Source organism: Anser cygnoides, chromosome 3, assembly GCF_040182565.1.
Source record: "Anser cygnoides isolate HZ-2024a breed goose chromosome 3, Taihu_goose_T2T_genome, whole genome shotgun sequence".
Lineage (NCBI taxonomy): Eukaryota > Metazoa > Chordata > Aves > Anseriformes > Anatidae > Anser > Anser cygnoides.
The window spans coordinates 14042639-14061925 of NC_089875.1; the positions used below are offsets into that span (position 1 = coordinate 14042639).

The window sequence follows — 19287 nt, forward strand, 5'->3', positions numbered from 1 at the left end:
ATGTGTATGAGTTCTGTAGGTGTATATGTTTGTGTCCTCTGGGAGTGTGTTCCCAGCTTTCTGTAAGGGTGCATGAATGGAAGTATCATCCTCTAAGGGTGTGTGGTTGAGGATCTTTCCAATGCGGATAGTAGGATAGTGAAGGAGAAGCCATAAATAAGAACACAGAGACACTGCCTGCCCTATAATTTGTCTGTGAGGTTTGTAATGAGCACCAAACCTTGTCAGATACACTAGTTGCTGAGGGTATGTGGGAATGTTCATTGACAAGAAACAAACCTCCTCAGTCCCACTAATTGGTGGGCTGATATTTGCAAGTTGCTGATATTTGAGGGGACTCACAAGTGTGGAGTGCTTGTGAACACTGGATAGAGGAGGCCGTGCCATTAGAATCATAGAACAGAATCATAGAATATCCCGAGTATGAAGGGAGCCCACAAAGATCGTTGAGTCCAACTCCTGGCTCCACACAGGACCACACAAAAATCAAGCTGTATGCATTGTCCAAGTGCTTCTTGAGCTCCGGCAGGCTGAGAACCATGTTCACCGCCCTGGGGAGCCTGTCCCAGAGCCCGACCACCCTCTGGGTGCAGAACCTTTCCCTAACACCCCACCTGACCCTCCCCTGTCCCAGCCCCATGCCGTTCCCTCGGGTCCTGTCGCTGTCCCCAGAGAGCAGAGCTCAGCGCCTGCCCCTCTGCTCCCCTCGTGAGGGAGCTGCAGACTGCCATGAGGCCTCCCCTCAGCCTGCTCTGCTCTGAACAAACCAAGGGTCCTCAGCCACTATTCACACATCTTGCCCTTCAGACCCTTCACCATCTCTGTACTTTGGACTCTCTCTGACAGACTTATGTCCTTCTTATACTGCGGCACCCAAAGTCGTACACAGTACTTGAGGTGAGGCCCCACCAGCACAGAGCAGGACAATCCCTGCCCTCGACCTGCTAGCAATGCCATGCCTGATGTGCCCCAGAATGTGCTCAGCCCTTTTGGCTGTCGGAGCACACAGACTCAGAGTCAACTTGCCATCAACCAGAGCCCCCATATCCCTTTCCACAGGGCTGCTTTCCAGCCTCTCATCCCCCAGGCTGTACGTACAGCCAGGGTTGCCCCTTTGTAGGTCTAGAATCTGGCACTTGCTCTTGTTGAGCTTCATGTGGTTGGTGACTGCACAGCCCTCTGATTTGTCATGATCTGTGTGCGAGGACTGTCTGCCCTCGAGGGAGCTAACAATTCCTCCTAATTTAGCATCTGCAAATTTACTTAGTATACCTTTGAGTCCTGCATCCAAGCCATTTATGAAAACATTAAAGAGATCTGGCCCCAGATGGAGCCATGGGGAACCCCACTAGTGACTGACTGCCAGCCTGATGTAACCCCATTTCCTATAACCCTTCACTATTGAACTTCATTCTCTACCAACTGAAGAGGAGGAAAAGGACTTGGCTGTCTATACTTAAGTATTTTCGAGTTCTGTATGTAGCTGTTTAAGGCAGACCCTAGTCTGTGACATTCTGTGTACCAGTGTCAGTGTGGTGTGTCTGCATTGCTGGGGTACATACTGCTTTACTACTGGTTGAACCTGCAAATGGGAAAGCAGTAGCCCCGTCTCTCGTATGGGAAGCCCATGTCCCTGGCTAGGCAGGGTTTCAGAAGGTGTGCCCAGAGTGGTGGTGGCCGCTTCTGGCATCCCTAACACTGTGCTGCTTGTTGGTCCTGGGACTATGGCAGCCTCACCTCTGTTGGGCTGTGGGATTCATCTCTCCCAAACACTTATATAAAACATCAGTACAGACTGATAAATTCACAAACAGTTCCTTGAGGAGGTCACACGTTAGTAATCCTAGCAGAAGACAGACTAATTTGCCTTCTGAAGCACATCCCTTGCCATTGCCCACCATATGCACACTTCTAGGGAAAATGTTTCACACCCTCATCACTTGTCAGTGATACTAGTTCTGCCCTCCAGATAGCTTATGCATTTTCTGTTGGGTTTTTTTTTGGTACTGTAGTTACAACTGTGACAAGTTCTGTCACTGTGTTAGGTATCTGCTTTGCCCTTAGTGCTTTTCACAGAGAAGAGAATGATATGGACATGATCTAACTAACACAGACTTGATTTTTGTTTATAAGATATACAGCTTCATTACTTCATTTTTTTAATTCTTTTGGTGAAGTGGCTTCTCAGGCCTTTTAGCTGTGTCCCTGAGCATCTCTACGATCACCTGCATGGAAATGTTTTTCTTTCAGTACCCTGCCCTCGTTTAATTTTGTCTCACCTTGAGCCTTAGTATTGGACCAGAGGACCTTATGCAGTGAGGGGATCAACCTGTGCAGGTACTCTCCTCTGCATTACAGCAGCAAGAAAGTCATAGTGTGAGGAGTGTGGCTTTGCAGAAAGGAGAGCTTTCTGAGGGTGGTCAATTTGACCTGTCACTCATTCTTTGTTTTCACAAGAACAAAACACGGACGGAAAAGCCTTGGGTTTTTACCTACTTCTAGCACAGCGCGAGCTGCCACATGCTTGAAATCATGGTTACCCGTAGCAGCCTCTTTGGCTGTAGCCTCCTTCCATGCTTTTAACTCCACCTTTGAAACTGTTGCTTGCCATTCCTCCACTTAGTGAACATTTGAGGTGCTTTCAATCTGTACTTCAGAGCCACTGTTCTCTCAGTTCTAGAAAGCGAGCTGAATCTGCATTATCAGCACAGAATAACGGGGACAGTCAATTTGAGATACACTGTGATTAAGGTTGAGCATGCATCTGTTTTCGAATTTAAAGAATTAGCTTTAAATCTGGCTCAAATTGCAATCTAGTAAATAAGGGTAATTGTGTCTTAGTTTCAGTCACTTTTCGGAGGTCATGCTGTTTTAAAAGTGGCAAGCTGTTCATTGTGTATTAATTAATTCCAGTGCTGCTTAATGATATGCTTTCAGCTGCATTGCTTTAACTGCAGAACGGAAGGAGAGCACTTCTGAACACACTCCAGCAGAGAGAGCATCGCTCACTTTGATGGAAGGAGGCACGAGGGTGCGGCAGGGAGAATCTGAGGACACAGTTGTTCCAGCAGCCATGGCTGCCTGGGCACATTATCAAGCTTGGAAAGCCTTTACAGCGTTTCAAGAGAGATGCAATAGCACTGATTGTGATGGGTGACTGAATGCATTTTCCTTCAAAGCTGCTCAGAAACAGCTGACAAGTGCAGTTTTAGGAAGGCGACTGGAGAAGCTTATTGCATGGGTTTTTCCTGCCACCTTCTGGATAGGGAGAAGAATAATTTTGAGTAGATAACCAACACCATGTCCTTTTTTTTTTTTTTTTGACAATATATATGTCAACTTCTTATTTGTAAAGTCTGTATTTAGATTGGCAATGGAAGATAAAAGTATGAAGAGCAAAAACAGTGTGCTATCTATGCTCCTGGAGACAGGATGACCCTGCTTCGATCCCTTTTTTCCATAATTATTTTGCATTTTCTGTAAATAACCTATTCCCACTGGTACTTTCATCATAGAAGGCTTGTATTTTAGCTTGTCTTTCTAAGTGGTAAGATTGTGGAAAGAATAATAGCTTGGAATAAGCAACTAATAAAGCTGGTAATTCTTTGAAGCACTCTCTAAAATATATGTGCACCCTGAATTTAACAGCATCTTTATTTTAATAAAAGCAAGAGTGGATTTTTTCAGAAGTACTCATTCCTAATCCGTGCCCATTGTTGTTAGTGGATTCTTTTTATTGTAAATGTCAGTAAGAATGTTTAAGCCATGGCCATGTATCTTGTAATAATTTACTTTCAGATGTATAATGCTACAACCGGAGTAGTTTAATGAAAAATTACATACAAGGAAAAGGGGCGAGTGTTACGTAATTCCAATGCTAACAATGCACATTTAAATTAACCGTTAGTATAATGTATGGAAATGATATCAGGGCTTCAAGAAAGTAGACCCAAAGATATTTTTTATATATATATATATATATATAAACAAGTGTATGGGTATATATGAATACAAATAAAGCAAACAACAAAAATACATACGTGTATACCAAAACCAAGGAAACCAGAACAGGCACTAAATGGACAAAGTATTTCAGATGGTATTAGACCATTTTTAATGTGGGAGACTATAAAACAGCGGCTTGCACACCATCACACAGGAGAGCCTGTATCAGAGCCAGAAGCAAATTTCCATTTCCAGAATACAAACCATAAGGTCACCTGGCTCCCCATTTATTGTTGTCCCCCTACTCCAAACTAAGTAGCTTCTTGCGTCTCTGCTTGAAATTACTGTAGAGTTTCTGTTAACATAGTTACAGGAATGAGATACCATTTTCTTCCCCTCTCTTAAATGAAGTCATCTCTTTAGCAGCTGTCATCTCAGTAATGAGTAGAGCTACAAATAAATCTCTTCTGCAGTCTGCAAGCAGATTTAAGTCCTAGGCTTTAACCCATGTAAAGCAACGATATGCCTTAAGCAATTCGTGAGAGTGCTTCTAAAATATGTCAAAATGGGAGGGAGGATGATATTAATGTCACTTGTTTTTTTTCTTGCTTTTTCATCATGATTGAAATCACACATGAAGCTGGTGGCATTGGAGTGTTGTACAACTGAAGACAGCATAGGGAATATTTAAGTGAAACTGTACTGAAATAACTTCTCGTGTGTCTGAGTATAGATTTTTAGCAGCCTTTATTGAATGTCTTGAAGCCAGTGTCCCACTGCAGATGGTACTCACTGGCGAAGGCAGTATATATTGGAACATTTCATCTAATTCCTTTTTAGTAAACTCACTCTCTTTAAAAAAATAAATAAAATTGCATTTTGTCATAACATGATGCTTTGTGTTTCTTTCTTCAGGTGAAAAATGTGTTCTGTATGAAGGCAAAGGAAGGCAGAAAAAAATCAATACGTGCCTTAGTGGCTATTGGAAATGGTAAAGGGGCTGCAGGTACGTGCCTTTGCTATATGTGAAAGATGCCAAAGTAATCATTGCTTATAATAGAAGACTGGGAGGTGTGGTGGTATGCAGGGACTTCTTACACTTAAGAAAAAAAAAAAACTTCTTTCTATAAGGCAGTATTGAAATACCTTTAAGAATTATGAAAGCCTCATCTATAAAAGTAAGCTTTATAACTAAATTATACGTTCACTGGAACACTTTTTTTGTATTTAAAAAAAAAAGTAATTGGGGAAAAATATGTGATTAGTATTGGTGTATATATTATCCAATGGTAAAAACAGTTTTTATTTACCTTTAGAGTGATAGAGCTAACCACAGGTAGGTCTTACCAGAAGGGATTGTCTATGCTACAGTAAAAAAAAAAAATGCTATGCTATTTCTTTTTACTGTAGGTACTATTTATACTTTAAAAAAAAAAATATATCAAAGTGTTCATCCATGCATTAATTCCACGTAGCTGCAGAGTGTAGTTCTTTACTCTCAAATCACAGGGAAGAGTTTTGCAAAATCACTTTCATGTTGTTGGGGTTCTTGGGGTTTTATTTTCATTTGCTGTAACAGTGACCACTTTGCAGTGACCATGACTGATTGTGCATTTTCCTGGTTGTACATTTTCTAACTAGTATTAATATTCAAATAGCTGATTTTTTTTTTCCTCCTTAGACCTCAAGATAATTCCTTGCAAGTATTACTTCTTTTAGTTACAAAGTAAGGGCTTGTTTACTGGTAGTCTCAGCTAGCATGGACTATCTTGATTCAGAAACTTGTAATTAAGCTGTTAAATCAGAAGTTTCATTCTTACTCAGCCTCCTCAGGAAGCTTTCTTACTTTATTGAAGTTAATCCCTAACCCCCCTCCAGCCCCCACCCCCCAAAAAAATATATTAAGGGCTTCCTAGAAAAAAATATATTTATACTTCTAAGGAAATAGAATACTCAGAGTCCTTTGGATCCATTCTCATAGTAACTTCAGTGACATGCAGCTTGACCTGCTTGTAGGCTTTTCCATTATGATTCTTTATAAAGGTCTGTTCAGCAAGCAATTGAAGTCTAAGCATAGAAATGCTGTCTGCTGCATAAAGGAATTGGGAAAATCAAAAGAAATGTGATATTATGAAAGACCTAATAATACAAGCTGTGAACAGAGAACCTTTTTCTTTTCTTTCTCAGCACAGGCTGTAGAAAGAATACTGGTCAGAGGGTTTCAGTTTAGTTTTGTTCTCCTCGTGACAGCGCTATTTAAGCACGGTTCTGCTGCACAGTAGCTGTAACCGAGCTATCTCTAGAAGCAATCAAACCATCTCAGTGCAGCATAGAAATTGGATCAATTAGCCCTTCCAAGAGGATCCCATCTGATACCATGGTAGTGCTTCATATGTTAGTAAGACAAACAACAAAGACATAGATGACTAAGAACCAGCATGTTGTGCCATGTTCCTCTCCCCAGAAGTTTGGAAAATGCTCTAAGTAATTGCAATTCTTTCTTCAAGTGAAGTGCTTAACAATCTTGGCCAGAAGAGCCTTTGAGTTGGTCAGAATTGGTCTTTACAAAATGAGGAGAACAAGAATTCCACTCTACTGCAGCTTCTTAATGGGTGCTGTAAAAATAAAGTGTTGCAAGAAAAAATCCCCATTGGTTTAGCTGAGTCAGTTACCACTGTTTATGGGGAAACACGATATAGAGAAGGCTGAAGTAGCTTGTGTGTTATGGTTACAAACTTTATAAACTTTACAGTTTTTTATTAAAAAAAAAAAGGCAACTGAAAGAAAAAAATGAAATTTGCATAAACATTTGTGTGCCTTTGAGGTCCTTCTAATATGTCTGGCATATGTCTAATGATGATGGGCTAATATGATGGGCAGGGTCAACGTGTTTGGATATTGTGTAGTACAAATGGATTAAATCCAAGGTGTAGGGAGAATTGGCCTTTTATTTCTTATAAAATCATTTATTGTACATCATCTCTGAAGCCTGAGAAGTTGTTACATTAATGTTTGTAATATATACGTTCTTTGTGCTAGTGATATGACTGCACATTAACAGTGCTAACCTCCTGCGTTCTTGTTTCTGCCGTTTTTTATGACTCATGTTGTATACAGTACGTACGTTTTTTTCATGAGTTCAGTTACACAAGGCCAGGCGAGGCTGACAAGTACATATTAGTACTTCAATGAAATCGCACAGCTAGGCCTTTATATGTGGCATATTACTGAATATATAACGCTTAGCAATATTACATATTGTTAAAGCAAGAGGAGACATTCTGTAACGTACTGCTATTTAAACTTGTCACTTTTCTGAAATTTCTAAAGGCTAGCAGATAATCAAGAGGCAGGAGTATGGGATACATAGTATTGGTGACAGAGTATAGGAAATTGCATTTGCATTGTTAAATGAAGTAAAGAAAACTGTTTTCAATACATATTTAGAGCATCTACCTCTTGGATGTAATAGTCTGCTTTTATTATTAGCTCACTAGATATCTCTGATGATGGGATGTGAGACCTCTATTAAGACTACCGTATTTCCAGTTGGGTAGTTGTGTACAACTTCATCTGTTTGAAAGACTGAAGTCCGGATGTGCTCCTGTGGCAGAACTTTAACCACTGTTTGGAGGGGAAAAAAGAAATGTGTACATAGAGGAAGGTGTGGCTCTCGAGCAGAACATGTTGCTCTGAAAAGTTCTGCCTACCTTTTCTTTGAAAAGTTTTTTTCATGAGCATTAACACGTCATTAAAGGCTTACCATATGTGCCAAATGTTTGAACTGAAGTTGCCCAGGTGGTCTCATTTTTTTAAATTTTCTAATCTATTGTGCGATTTTAGAATGTTAATACATTACCGATGAGCTCTGTGTGTGTATGCATAAAAGAATATCAGTTTCCTTGCATTTTCTTGTGCAGGAGTTAGAAAGTGATTGAGAACTCAGTATACGGAGCCTTATTTTGTTGAAGTAAAATGATTTGAACTCGATCTGTCCTAACACTATTGGACCACAGTGTTTAAAAAAAAAAAAAAAAAAGGCTGTCACATCCTCTTACTTGTTCCATACAGTCAGTTGATGCCCCATTCTGAGCTGACTGCAAATAGTCAGAGACTGCTGTGAAAGGTCTTCATCACCACCAGTACCACAGTTCAGCTAGTAAATACGAGTAGGTCTGAGCGTCCAGAGAAGATCAGGTAGCAGTATGGAAACTGACGGTCTTTTTTTTCCTTTGTTCTTTAGGCATGAGCTTTTTGCAAATGTGCTATTCTGTTTGTAAAACCTGAGTTTTATATTCTCTGTTTTTCTAATATAAACCCAGTCTCCTTCTTTGCTTCTAGGGTCTTGGAGCTGCCATTTGTACAGATGTACTTGCTATGTCTGTCGGTTTCCCTTTTTTTCTTCCCTTCTTACCTTTTAAACAGAAGACCCTGTTAGATGAAGCAGTCACCTCTGTGTTGTTTGGAACAAGCATAGAACAAATACAAAAAAGAGTTAACTTAAGCCTTATTTGTCTTTTTTTTCCCCCTCTGCTTTCTCAGGGTGCTGCATAGTGTACTTCTCAGTAATAAAATGACTTTTTTCTGTCTTTCAGGTTTTGCATTGGGGAAAGCAGGTGACAGGATGAATGCTTTACGAAAAGTATGTTGATTAAAAGCAAGTACAAAATAATTTATACTGACGTTTGTTTTAAGTAATCTTAAATAAGACCACATATGTGATTTATCCATCTTGAAATGTATAATGAGGTCGTCCTGCACTGACATTCTGTTAATACACACTTTATTTTCTTCCTACTCCCTTTTCTATCCCTCTTTGTTTGTTTCCATTACCTACACAGCATGCAATCTGCTTACACAGCTAGTGTGTAGAAATTTTTCTCTTCCACATGCATTATGACCTTATTAAGGTTCCTTTAGACTTGAAAATATTATTTATCCATTTACATTAATCTAGTTTGTTTTAATGCTCAACTAAGCTACCAAAATAGCAATGCTAAAATACACAGTTGAAGTCATTACTATAGTGAGTAATCTTTTGAAATGTTCAATCTACTAGGAGAAAACAGTTCTTTAAATAGAACATTTTCATTTCTGTAAAGTAAATGGATTAAATGAGACAAACCTGCTTCCTAGGTTTTCTTCCTTGCTTTTTGTTTCTATCTAGTTAACTTAACACTAATGCATTTCAAGTACTTTGCAGAAAGGTTCAAGGAAAAACTGTTCTCTTATTTTATTTGCTAGGCAAAGAACAAAGCAATACGCAGCTTACATTATATAGAGCAGTATCAGAACCACACAAGTAAGTAGTATGATTATTTTTTTGACTCTTTAACTTTCAACAAGCACTGAATACACTAATAAGAACTGGTTGCAACTAGTTGAAAAGTGTAAAAAGATATTAACTAAAACATTTCTGGTTTGATGCATTGTATTATTATTCTTTGTGCATTATTTTGTTTCTTTAGCATGCTGTATGAAATCTTAGCCCCAGATTGTTTTAACTAGACAGCAGTACACAGTCTGCCAATCCCTGTGTAAAATAAATGATAGTTACCTGCAGTGAATACACAGTTTGCTCTTTTCTTTCACTCAGGTTTGTATCAACAATTGTAGGAAGGTACATGATGAAATGTGTTGTTAAGATGAAAATACTAAGTTGAGAGATTTATCTCTCTTCTATTCTTCTGCCTCCACCACATTTAAAATTTGGTTACTTAATGTATAGTATTTCAGGCTTTTTAAAAATGTGTAGCAGTAGTAGCAAGCCCAGGAGGAGGATGTGGGCTCGAGGTGTCCATGGTGTGTTCCATGGTAGCTTTTTGTTAGTCCAATTTAATATCATGCAAGTCTGTCTGATGTCATATGTGGTACCAGTATACCAAGTAGTTATCTTTTGTAAAAATTATGAAAGACAATGACACATATTTAACCAAGGTGCTGCGTAAATAAAATTTCAGTATAATCGAACTTCATCTTACAAATAAAAACTGTAGTTATCGTTATGAGTCTATTCCATGACCATTAATATTTCACACTAGTAGGTTGGGGGGTTGATTAGAGACTGGTAGTGTTTCCTTCATGCTTTCCGTTCTGCTCAACATAGAGATCTTCTCTGAGTTGCCCTGACTGTACTGCAAGAAATCAGTGTGCAGAGACCAACTCATTGAATCAGATGTATACAACAACCACCATAGGAAATGACTTCTGGGTTCCTTTTGAAGCAGAGAGAAGAAGCAAGACTAGAATGGCAAATTTCTTTATAGAAAATCTTAAGAAAACCAAAGTCTGAGGGGGAAATCTTAGATTAAAAGCTGAATTATTAGAAAAATCTAGATATGAGGAAAAGGGTTAAATTACATTGCTAGTGGAATGTGGATCATTGGAGACATGTTAACCCTTCATATTTTTCCAGTGTAGCTTGTTTTTGTATGCAATAATGAAATAGTACTCACAGATGTGTAAACATTCCTAAGCTACTACAGAACTTTACCTAGATAAACTCTCCTTTTCAAAGAACTCAGAGGAGAGGAAAACTACTTACCTCTTCACAGTTCTAAAAAAGAAGGGTACTCCTTATGTTTGTTGAGTTAAAGCTATTCTAGAGGGAAGAATTTAGCTGTAATGCCTTTCTTTTCTTCCCCCTGCAGTTTACCATGACATTACTGTGAAATTTAAAAGAACAACCATCCGCATGAAGAAGCAAAACAAAGGTAATTAAAACTATTTGGAAATTCTGAAGTTCTGTTAATTACTGACAGGTATTTATTTCATGAAGTTAAATCAGTGCAGTGTTCATTTACTTCAGAGATGTGTCATTTGGTGCTACTCTACCATGTCTTAAATGGTGAAGATGACCAGTGGTTTTTCATCAAAAATACCTGCTGTTGACTACATGGCTTTGTTTTTTTGCATCAGGGTTTGTCCCTCATACCAGTACTGGTGTGAGCTCTGATCATGGCTTTCTTTCACCCTTCCTGCCTACCCTTGAAGTTAAGAAATACTTTCAGTCCACAGTGGTAGGATATCACTGTCAATAGTTGTGAAGCATGGCAACTCAGCGTGTCTGGTGTCAACAGTTCTGCACAGAGAAGATGGGTACCTCCATCAAGGCTTCCCTAAGCAATGTACTGATTAGACATGCAAGCAAGGCACAGCAAGTGCTCAGATATTTGTTTTTCTCCCAGGACTGTCTCCTGGTAAATGATAATAGGTGGTGTTTCATTCCATCCTAGATGATAAAACTAATACGATTTGTAATATGTAGAGATGAGGAAAGTGTACTTGCCCACAGACAGGTTTCTGTCCTTGCTATTGCTCATCCTCCTAAAAAATGAACCCTGACTTCAACAGTACAGATTTTATCTGGGGAAGTTCTGCTGTATTATCAGACAGGAAATTGAGTGAGGGCCATGGCTGCATCCCCCTCAAAGCTTTAGTCAAAAGAGATGCACAGCTCGCCATACATAGTCTCAATGGTGTGTGCTGTGTCTGATAGCTTCGTTAATGCTGACCTTTTGAAGAGACGTTGCTTTCTTTCTACTATCCCTTTCCTCACATTCAGTGCTGTTGCAATGTATGCCTTGCCAGCCATTGACAATGATGGGGATACATCCAGAGCAACCTTGTAAGCTGGTGTTGTGTTCTTCAGGATTGCAATACAGAAAGTCGTATATGAAATAGTTTGGGGAGCTAAAGGTTAGCCTATTTCTAATGGACTGCAGTTTTCAGCGTGACCCACTTTACCTTCTAGGTTCTTTCTGTTTTGAAGACCTGTAATGGCGGTACAAGGTCATTTCTTTACAGGAATATTTGAGTTAAATCTTCATGTACAAAGGTTTCATCTGACTTGCTTAGCCTACCTTTGCTTTCAGGATGGATAAAGCAGCTATTTTATAGAAAACAGATGTAGCTTGCTGCTGAGTGCCCTTAATTGGTCTTCTAATTTTAATATACAACAGGAAACAAATTCAACTACATAGCTAGTTGTTTGTAAATCACTTCAGATCCATTATGATGAGACCTAAATTGCAAGATCATTTAATCATTAACTCATAATAAGTCAGAACCAGGATAATTTTCCAGTCAGAACACTGTCATTTTGTTCACCTACTTAATTTATCAATTCTGTAGCCTTTTGAGCAAGCTGAAGCACTGACACTTTGGACATACCCTTTGATTTTTGCATATCTGGTATTATTGTTCTGCACTGTCACATTAGTAATATGAGAAGATAATATTAATGTTCAGAGTTACGTATTTTGAAAGCATCAAAAAGTGCTATGAACCTTCAACAATTTTTATTAGATGACATTATTTTAGTTCTGGGATGAGGGTTTTTTAATCAGTGTGACAGTAATGTGATAGCACGAGCTTCAGAAAATCTTTACAAGTCCAACAGGTAGAGAGTCAGACTGTCTTATTTGCATTTCTGCATTTCTTTTTGCATTTAAGGAGCTCTCAAGGTTGTAAATTAAGTAATTTCATAGAATTGTAGAATTAGAATGGTTTGGGTTGGAAGCAACCTTAAAGATTATTTAATTCCAACCCCCTGCCCTGGCTGGGCAGGGACATCTTCCACTAGACCAGGTTGCTCGAAGCCCCACCCAGCCTGGCCTTGCACACCTCCAGGGATGGGGCATCCACAGCTTCTCTGGGCAACCTGTGCCAGTGCCTCACTGTCCTGATGGTAAAGAATTTCTTCCCAATGTCTAATCTAAATCTACCATCTTTTAGTTTACAGCCATTACCACTTGTCCCATCACTGCATGTCCTGATGAAGAGTCCCTCCCCAGCTTTCTTGCAGGCCCCCTTTAGGTACTGGAAGGCTGCTATAACATCTCCCTGGAGCCTTCTCTTCTCCAGGCTGAACAACCCAGCACTGATACCCCGTAGCTGTAATTAATATGTATGAAAAAATTACAGTTATTCATAGTTTTCACAATAGACCACCTTTTGTAAGATTCCTTCTACTTGCTGATGACAGTACAACTGTATAGTTATGTATGCTGAACCTCTTGCTTTGTGCAACTTCAGCTGGCAAGTTGTTATATTCAGTTTATTCCCTGTTCCTGTATTTAAGACACAGGCAGCAATCTCAACAAATGATAACTACAAAGCCCAATGTTTTCAGAGAAAAGATAAAGTCACTGTTATACTTAATATCCCTTACTTTATTCCTAATTCCTGCTAAATGGAGAAATGCCTCATCTTATGGTGAAGATGACGTTAGACAAGTGAAAATCCAAGTTAAAAGAGTTCTGTAATATGAACATCTGAATGTGAGCTTAACTTGGAGTAGTCCCTTAGTGTGGATTTAAAGTGGGTATTCTCTTTCTCACTAACTCATGTTAATGGCTACCAAGAAAAGCTTGATTGTCTATAACAGCTTGTATTAGTCAGTAGCACTACATTTTAAATGCTTTTCTTGATCACCTTTGTATCAAAAATCAGTGTGAGAAAATTTGTTGTGTCTAAATGGCCTTATTCTCTTACATAGGCCTCACTGAATTAAACCACAGTAACACAGTTGGAGTGCCAGAGGCAAGTTAAAAAATGTCAGAGCACAACTTTTTGTTTCCACAGTTGGAGTTTTCAGTTGGAATCTTTTGCTTTTGTGTTTAGAATAAATTTTGTTCGGTGACTGATGGACTAATTCACTGCCTTCTGAGTTTCATGCATTAACAATCTGCAGAAACCTGATTGAATTGAGGTGGGAGAAAAGCAACGATGCAAAACACCAGAAGGAAAATGCTTTAAGTCACTGAAAATGAAACTTTGACAAACAGCCTTTCAGAGATCATTCACATGTAATTGTGTCGAAAACTTGACTTTGCATTGTAGCATGGAAAATGGTGTTTTCTCAAAAGGCAGAACAAATGGCTTTGGATGGTTATAATTTCTTTTCCGATTACAGGTTAAAAGAAAAAAAGGCAATATTGGTGTAGTAAAACATGCAGCACTGGAATAGATTTTTTTCCTCATTTACTCCGCAGCAAAACTGTTCTGCAGAGTGGATTAATCAATAACCTGGCTTTTCAGCTTCTAAGTAAAATACATTAGAACTATCATAAAGCGATTTATGAAGATTAATAGAGCTAGGCCACATGAAACAAGTCTCTTGGGGAACAAGAGACCAGAATTGGATGCCTCAATAAACAACCCCTTCATTAAAGTCTGGCAAGTGTAAGAAACCATTTGCAGTTAATGCTAATGCACTATAATTATACATTTGAGCTAATATAACACTCTCAACTGGAGATAGATGCGAATGAGATGCAAAGCTCTGTTGCGTTTGTGGATTTGAGATATGTTTGCCTCCCTCCCACTCATCTGCACATCCAGGTTGTAGCTGTTACTGGGTTTTGTAATTTGTACTTGAAGCATACTGGTTGTTTTGAGCTGTGACTTCACGATAGGAAACCAGTTTAAATTTACATATTGTAGTTGTGAACCAGGACTTTAAAGTCAGGTTTACCAGCATTAGGAGTTATCAAAGCTGTCACCCAGCACTTGTCCAGTTGGAATTGCAAAGGAAGCAGTTCTGAAGCTATTGCAGGTATTGCTTCTTGGAAGAGACAGTCTTGGTGGGAATTCGTTTAGATCCTCAACCCTTGTAATGGATTTGGTTTAATATGCTTTTAAGTAACCTTCTTGCCTTGCTTCTCTGCAGATTTTTTTTTCTCGGTTTTGGGAAGTACTAAAGTGAGTGGGAGAAAGAAATTACCTTTGTTTGGTGAATGTTCATGGGGGTGGTGGGAAAGTTGTCTGTAGAAGACTCTTCTAAAACTGCCAGCGGCACTTCTAAAAAATAATAACCAAACCTGTGGTATTAAACAGTTCTTGAGGATGTATTTTTTATGTTTTGAGTGTATAGGTGGTGACATTTTTGTTCAGTTTTGCAATATGTTAAGTGGAATATATTTAGTATAAAAAGAACATGATCTTTATTTTAGTGTGGCTGCAAAGATTGGGAAGAATGGTCTTTCCAGAATGGTTTTACCATTTTTGAGGTATATTTATGTGTCCTAATATAATAGGTAACAAATATAACTAAGACAAGGTCCTAGCTCTCTGTTTTTCCTAAGCTCAGTCACATGCTTACAGATAATCACGTTAATTTTATTTTATTTTTTCCTCCAGGTTATGGTCTTCATTGCCACCGAGCTATTATGACCATCTGCAAACTAATTGGCATTAAAGACATGTATGCTAAGGTTACTGGATCCAAAAACTTGATTAACATTACCAGAGCTCTCTTCAAAGGGCTGACAGAACAGGTAGATTACACTCAGTTGTTATATTAATTAGGTCAGAGGACAGAATGGGATTGATATTGTAATAGCTTGTGGTCAAACATGTTATATTCTAGGCTTAAAACAAAGTACTTTTCCCAAGAGCAAACAAAATCGGCATGTAAGTAATTTTTCTGCAGTTGTATGAAGTTATCCAGTCAGGAGTGTTCCACAGCCAAGTGCCTCCAGGACACATCTGAATTTCTGGGCTTCATTTGTGGTATTTTTGGTGGCATCGGAATAAGCATGGGCAGAGGAAATTGTGGCTTTGCTTTGGTTGCTGATGCTTGTTTGTCTGCATACTAAGTTTCCATTGCCAAAGGGTTGAATGTCACAGCTGCTTCAGTCTCTGGTATAATTAAGATATCTGAAGTAAATCAGGGAGGTGGTGTCATTTCCTGAAACTCAACGATCACAAGGGAGATGTTGCTGTCTGAGCCCTGTCTGTAGCTGATGGAGAGATCCAGCATGCAGCATTTCATCTGACTTCCTCTGAACACCAGCTTTAGGATGAGTTGGTCCTTTGCAAATTCCTGGTTATCTCTTTGGTTGTAGAGTCTATGTAGCAGTGAGGATTTAGCTGCTTACAGTCCCAGTATCCCACTGCAGAGCTATAGTTGTCAAGTTTGTCACCCTGTTCTAGCCAGCTTTTTAGTTTAGCCTCAGAAGGGCTAAACTAAAAAGCAGTTGATCGTCTTTGCCTACTGAGATGGTTACAGATGCTTATCAGTGTGAGAGGATACCCAGACTTGAGGATTTCTATCATACGTTTTCAATGCTTTGTCTCTGAGAAGTCTTCCACAAAAGAGACAGAAGAAGAACGTGCTGTATAGATCATTGATCTGGAAGATGTGCAGTTGATAATAATTTCTCAGCTGCCATGAGTGTGAAAAATTTTCTGTTCCCAGTAAATTTTTATTCTATAAAATCCGAGTTTTAACAAAACTTGTATGCAAGGAAAGGGTAGTATTGAAAATGACGGTGAATTCATGTGGTTTTATTAGCTGAAACTACCTATCAGGGCAGTAACAAGCACTTCACTGTTGTCAAAGCAAAATTTGCAAAATTTATATCTATATAAAGATATAAAACAGGTAATGCACATTACGAACATGCCAATGCGCATCCTTATTAGCAGGATGCACTTCTTCTGATCAGCTCCTTTCCAGAAGCAAGTTCCTCTAGGATGACATTGTAATGCTGGTGTATCAGCAATCTAGAATCCCAGAATCAAATCCAGAATCCCTGCTGCTTATTATTATCTCATTTGAAAACCATAAGGATGTGCGTAATGAGTCCTTTAATTTATGCACTGCTGAAAATGTTTATTAATAAATGCCGGTTTTTTCCTACCCCATATACCATACAGAGGTTGACCTCAAGTAAACCAATATTGTGCATCATTGCTCCTGAAGTTGTCTTAGAGATGATTTAAACTAGGATCAGTCAGAAGCAGGAAACAAAACAGCCTTTCCTCTAATGTTTATTAGCCTGAGACTTCTTTTAATCATCTTTTTTCTTTCCTGCTCCTCATCTGCCCCCAGGAAACTCACCAACAGTTAGCAAACCAGAAGAACCTCTACGTTGTGGAGTTCCGGGAGGAGCAGGGCCCGCTGCCCATCGTTGTGGCACTGCCTGAGGGGACCGTCCGAACGGATCCCGAGCCCGAATATGATGTTCCAGACACTAAGTTGGAGTGGAGCGAGGTGAAAGTAGCTCAGGGAATGAAGAAATCACCCTGGACAAATGTCAGGCAGAGAGTATGGTGAAAGATACAATACATCTTTCCCTGCTGCTCAGAGATGCAGCTATGAAAGTCCAGCCCAAATGAGTGGGTTGTCTAAGCTTACATTTCAGAGGAGGGCACCGGTAGGTCTCATACCATTGGTGTTGCTGCTCCCATTGCTACCATTCAGTAACACGATTTGCTTTCCCACAACTCTTCCCACCACAGTCCAGCTAAGGACATTCAGGAGGAAACAGCCAGTAGACATGACTTCAAGCATGCGTTTACTTGATTCCTGAAGATGATGCGTCATGAATAGATCCTGGGCTTTCCTTCACAAACCCTTGGGAAGCTACTGAAAATATAAGATTGTGGAAGCAATAAAGAATCCTCAGAATGAGTTTGGTGTGGGTTAGTGTCTTATTTGCAAAATGCTGATGTCTGGGAGACCTTGAAGCAAGCAGCAGTAGTGAGAGTCAGTGTGCACTCCATCTCTCTCCATAGGCTTGTTCGGAGTGGTGGGGCAACTGAAATCAGAAGGTAGAAGGTATGTGGCTTAGAGGAGGGGGGCAAGGTGATGGTGAGCAACAACAGGATCTGTGCGAATACTGGTCATGCAAGTGGGGGAGTTCCCCAGTTGAAGCAGAGCCTAAATATCTGAGGACAAGCAACTGAGAAAAATCTCAAATAATTTTCTTCAGACAGGATCTCCTGTGAATTTATTTTATTCACAGTTGCAATGGTGGGGGTCCTGCAAATTAGGAGCGCATTTTAGTAAACAAATCATAACCTTTTACTCCCTATTACCAGACACCTGATCACCTCCCCTGTTTCCTCATTGGCTGAGTACTACAGGTTCACAAGCTCCTCGACACTCCTCTATAGCATATATGTACAATTTTTTTTTCAACCCTTTAATTTCTCCCGTTTCTCTTTTTTTCCCCTTTCTTATGTTTTGAGAACCTGTGATCTTTGTTTTACTGTTCTCATACTGCTCATCCTGTTTTACTCAAGCTTCCACCTTATTTTGGAACAGTGAGGCCTTCTACTGTCCACCTTTCTACTTAGCATTTCTCCTTGTTATGACTACACAGCTACCTTTGAATACAGAAAATTAGTTCTGTACTGCAAAAACACAACTTAGTTTCTCACACAACCCCACAATCTCCTGTTTTGGCTGGCATTGGAACTGCAGTCCAAAACCTGTAATCCAGCCTTTTTTATGGTACTCTCCTCTGCATGTGTGCTGGGATAGGTCTTGGCTTTGTTCTCTGCTGATTTGGTACTGGGCACAGTAGAGTCTTGGGCCCTATCCAGAACTCAGAAAGTGCTACAGATACCAGGGGATTAAAAGAAAAAGAAAGTCCATGATGTATACCAGCCTCTGATCAGAGATGGAGTAAGCCCCTTCGTGCAGCAGATCTCCAGTTAAAGCACACAGAGGTAGGTGCTAGAAGCTAGATCAGCTCACTGATTGGGAGACCCATCACCCAAATCCCACCAGAAGACAAACAGACTGCATCTACATAGAAGGTCATGGTGCTTAATCTGGCAACTTCATCTTGGGCATAGTAGAAGAATTCAGTGGAACTGAACCCAAAATATGTTTTATGATAAAGTATTAAGAGTGATCCAAGCTACAAAGCAGTTCAGAAGTCGGCTTCTGTGCCTTCCGCTCTAAGATGCTTGCCATGGCATTTCTCTGTCTGGTCTTTCTGGATGGCAGCACAACCATCTGGTGTATCCACCACTCCCAGTTGTGTTGTCTGCAAACTCGCTGAGGGTACACTGTCCCATCATAAAGATAATTAATGGAGATACTGAACAGGACTGGACCCGTTATTGACCCTTGGGGCTCAGCCATTCAGCCAGTTTTCAGTCCACCTCACTGCCCTTCTAGCCCCTACATTAACAGCTTTACATTAAGTCTTTGGGCACTTCTCCCAGTTGCTATTACTGATCAAAGATCATCAAGAATGTCCTCACAGTGACAGCTGCCAGCTCCCTCAGCACTCCTTGGTACATCCCATCAGGGCCTACTGATTCACATATGCCTGGGTTGCATTAACTATTCCCCGACAACCCTGTTGGCGGCCTTCCCTTCGCTTTGGAGGAAGTGTAGGGCCTTTCTCAAACCCACAGGGCAGTAACTCATGGCTGAGCTCTGCCATGAATCTGAAAAAAGGGGCATTTCCATTGCTGTCCTCAGAATTAATGGGGTTTTGATGCTTGATTCTGTTAGTATGAGGGGGACCATGGAGCAGGATGGGGCCGTGCCATCGGTGTGAAGATCAGAGGTGGGTAACAGCCTGTAGTTGTCTC

At 39.9% G+C, this 19287-nt stretch overlaps 1 protein-coding gene across 2 annotated transcripts in view; it reads left to right on the plus strand.

Annotated features, from left to right (window-relative positions):
* The window catches only part of MRPS5 (mitochondrial ribosomal protein S5), a 47923-nt gene extending 30558 nt beyond the window's left edge, over window positions 1–17365 (plus strand). For both annotated transcript variants that reach the window (XM_066993507.1, XM_048048381.2), the window contains exons 6-11: window positions 4861–4951; window positions 8541–8587; window positions 9190–9247; window positions 10596–10658; window positions 15088–15224; window positions 16784–17365. In XM_066993507.1, coding sequence (XP_066849608.1) covers window positions 4861–4951; window positions 8541–8587; window positions 9190–9247; window positions 10596–10658; window positions 15088–15224; window positions 16784–17008 — 621 coding nt within the window. In that variant the 3' untranslated portion in view covers window positions 17009–17365. The remainder of the gene's footprint in view (window positions 1–4860; window positions 4952–8540; window positions 8588–9189; window positions 9248–10595; window positions 10659–15087; window positions 15225–16783) is intronic.
* The last annotated feature ends 1922 nt before the right edge of the window (window positions 17366–19287 follow it).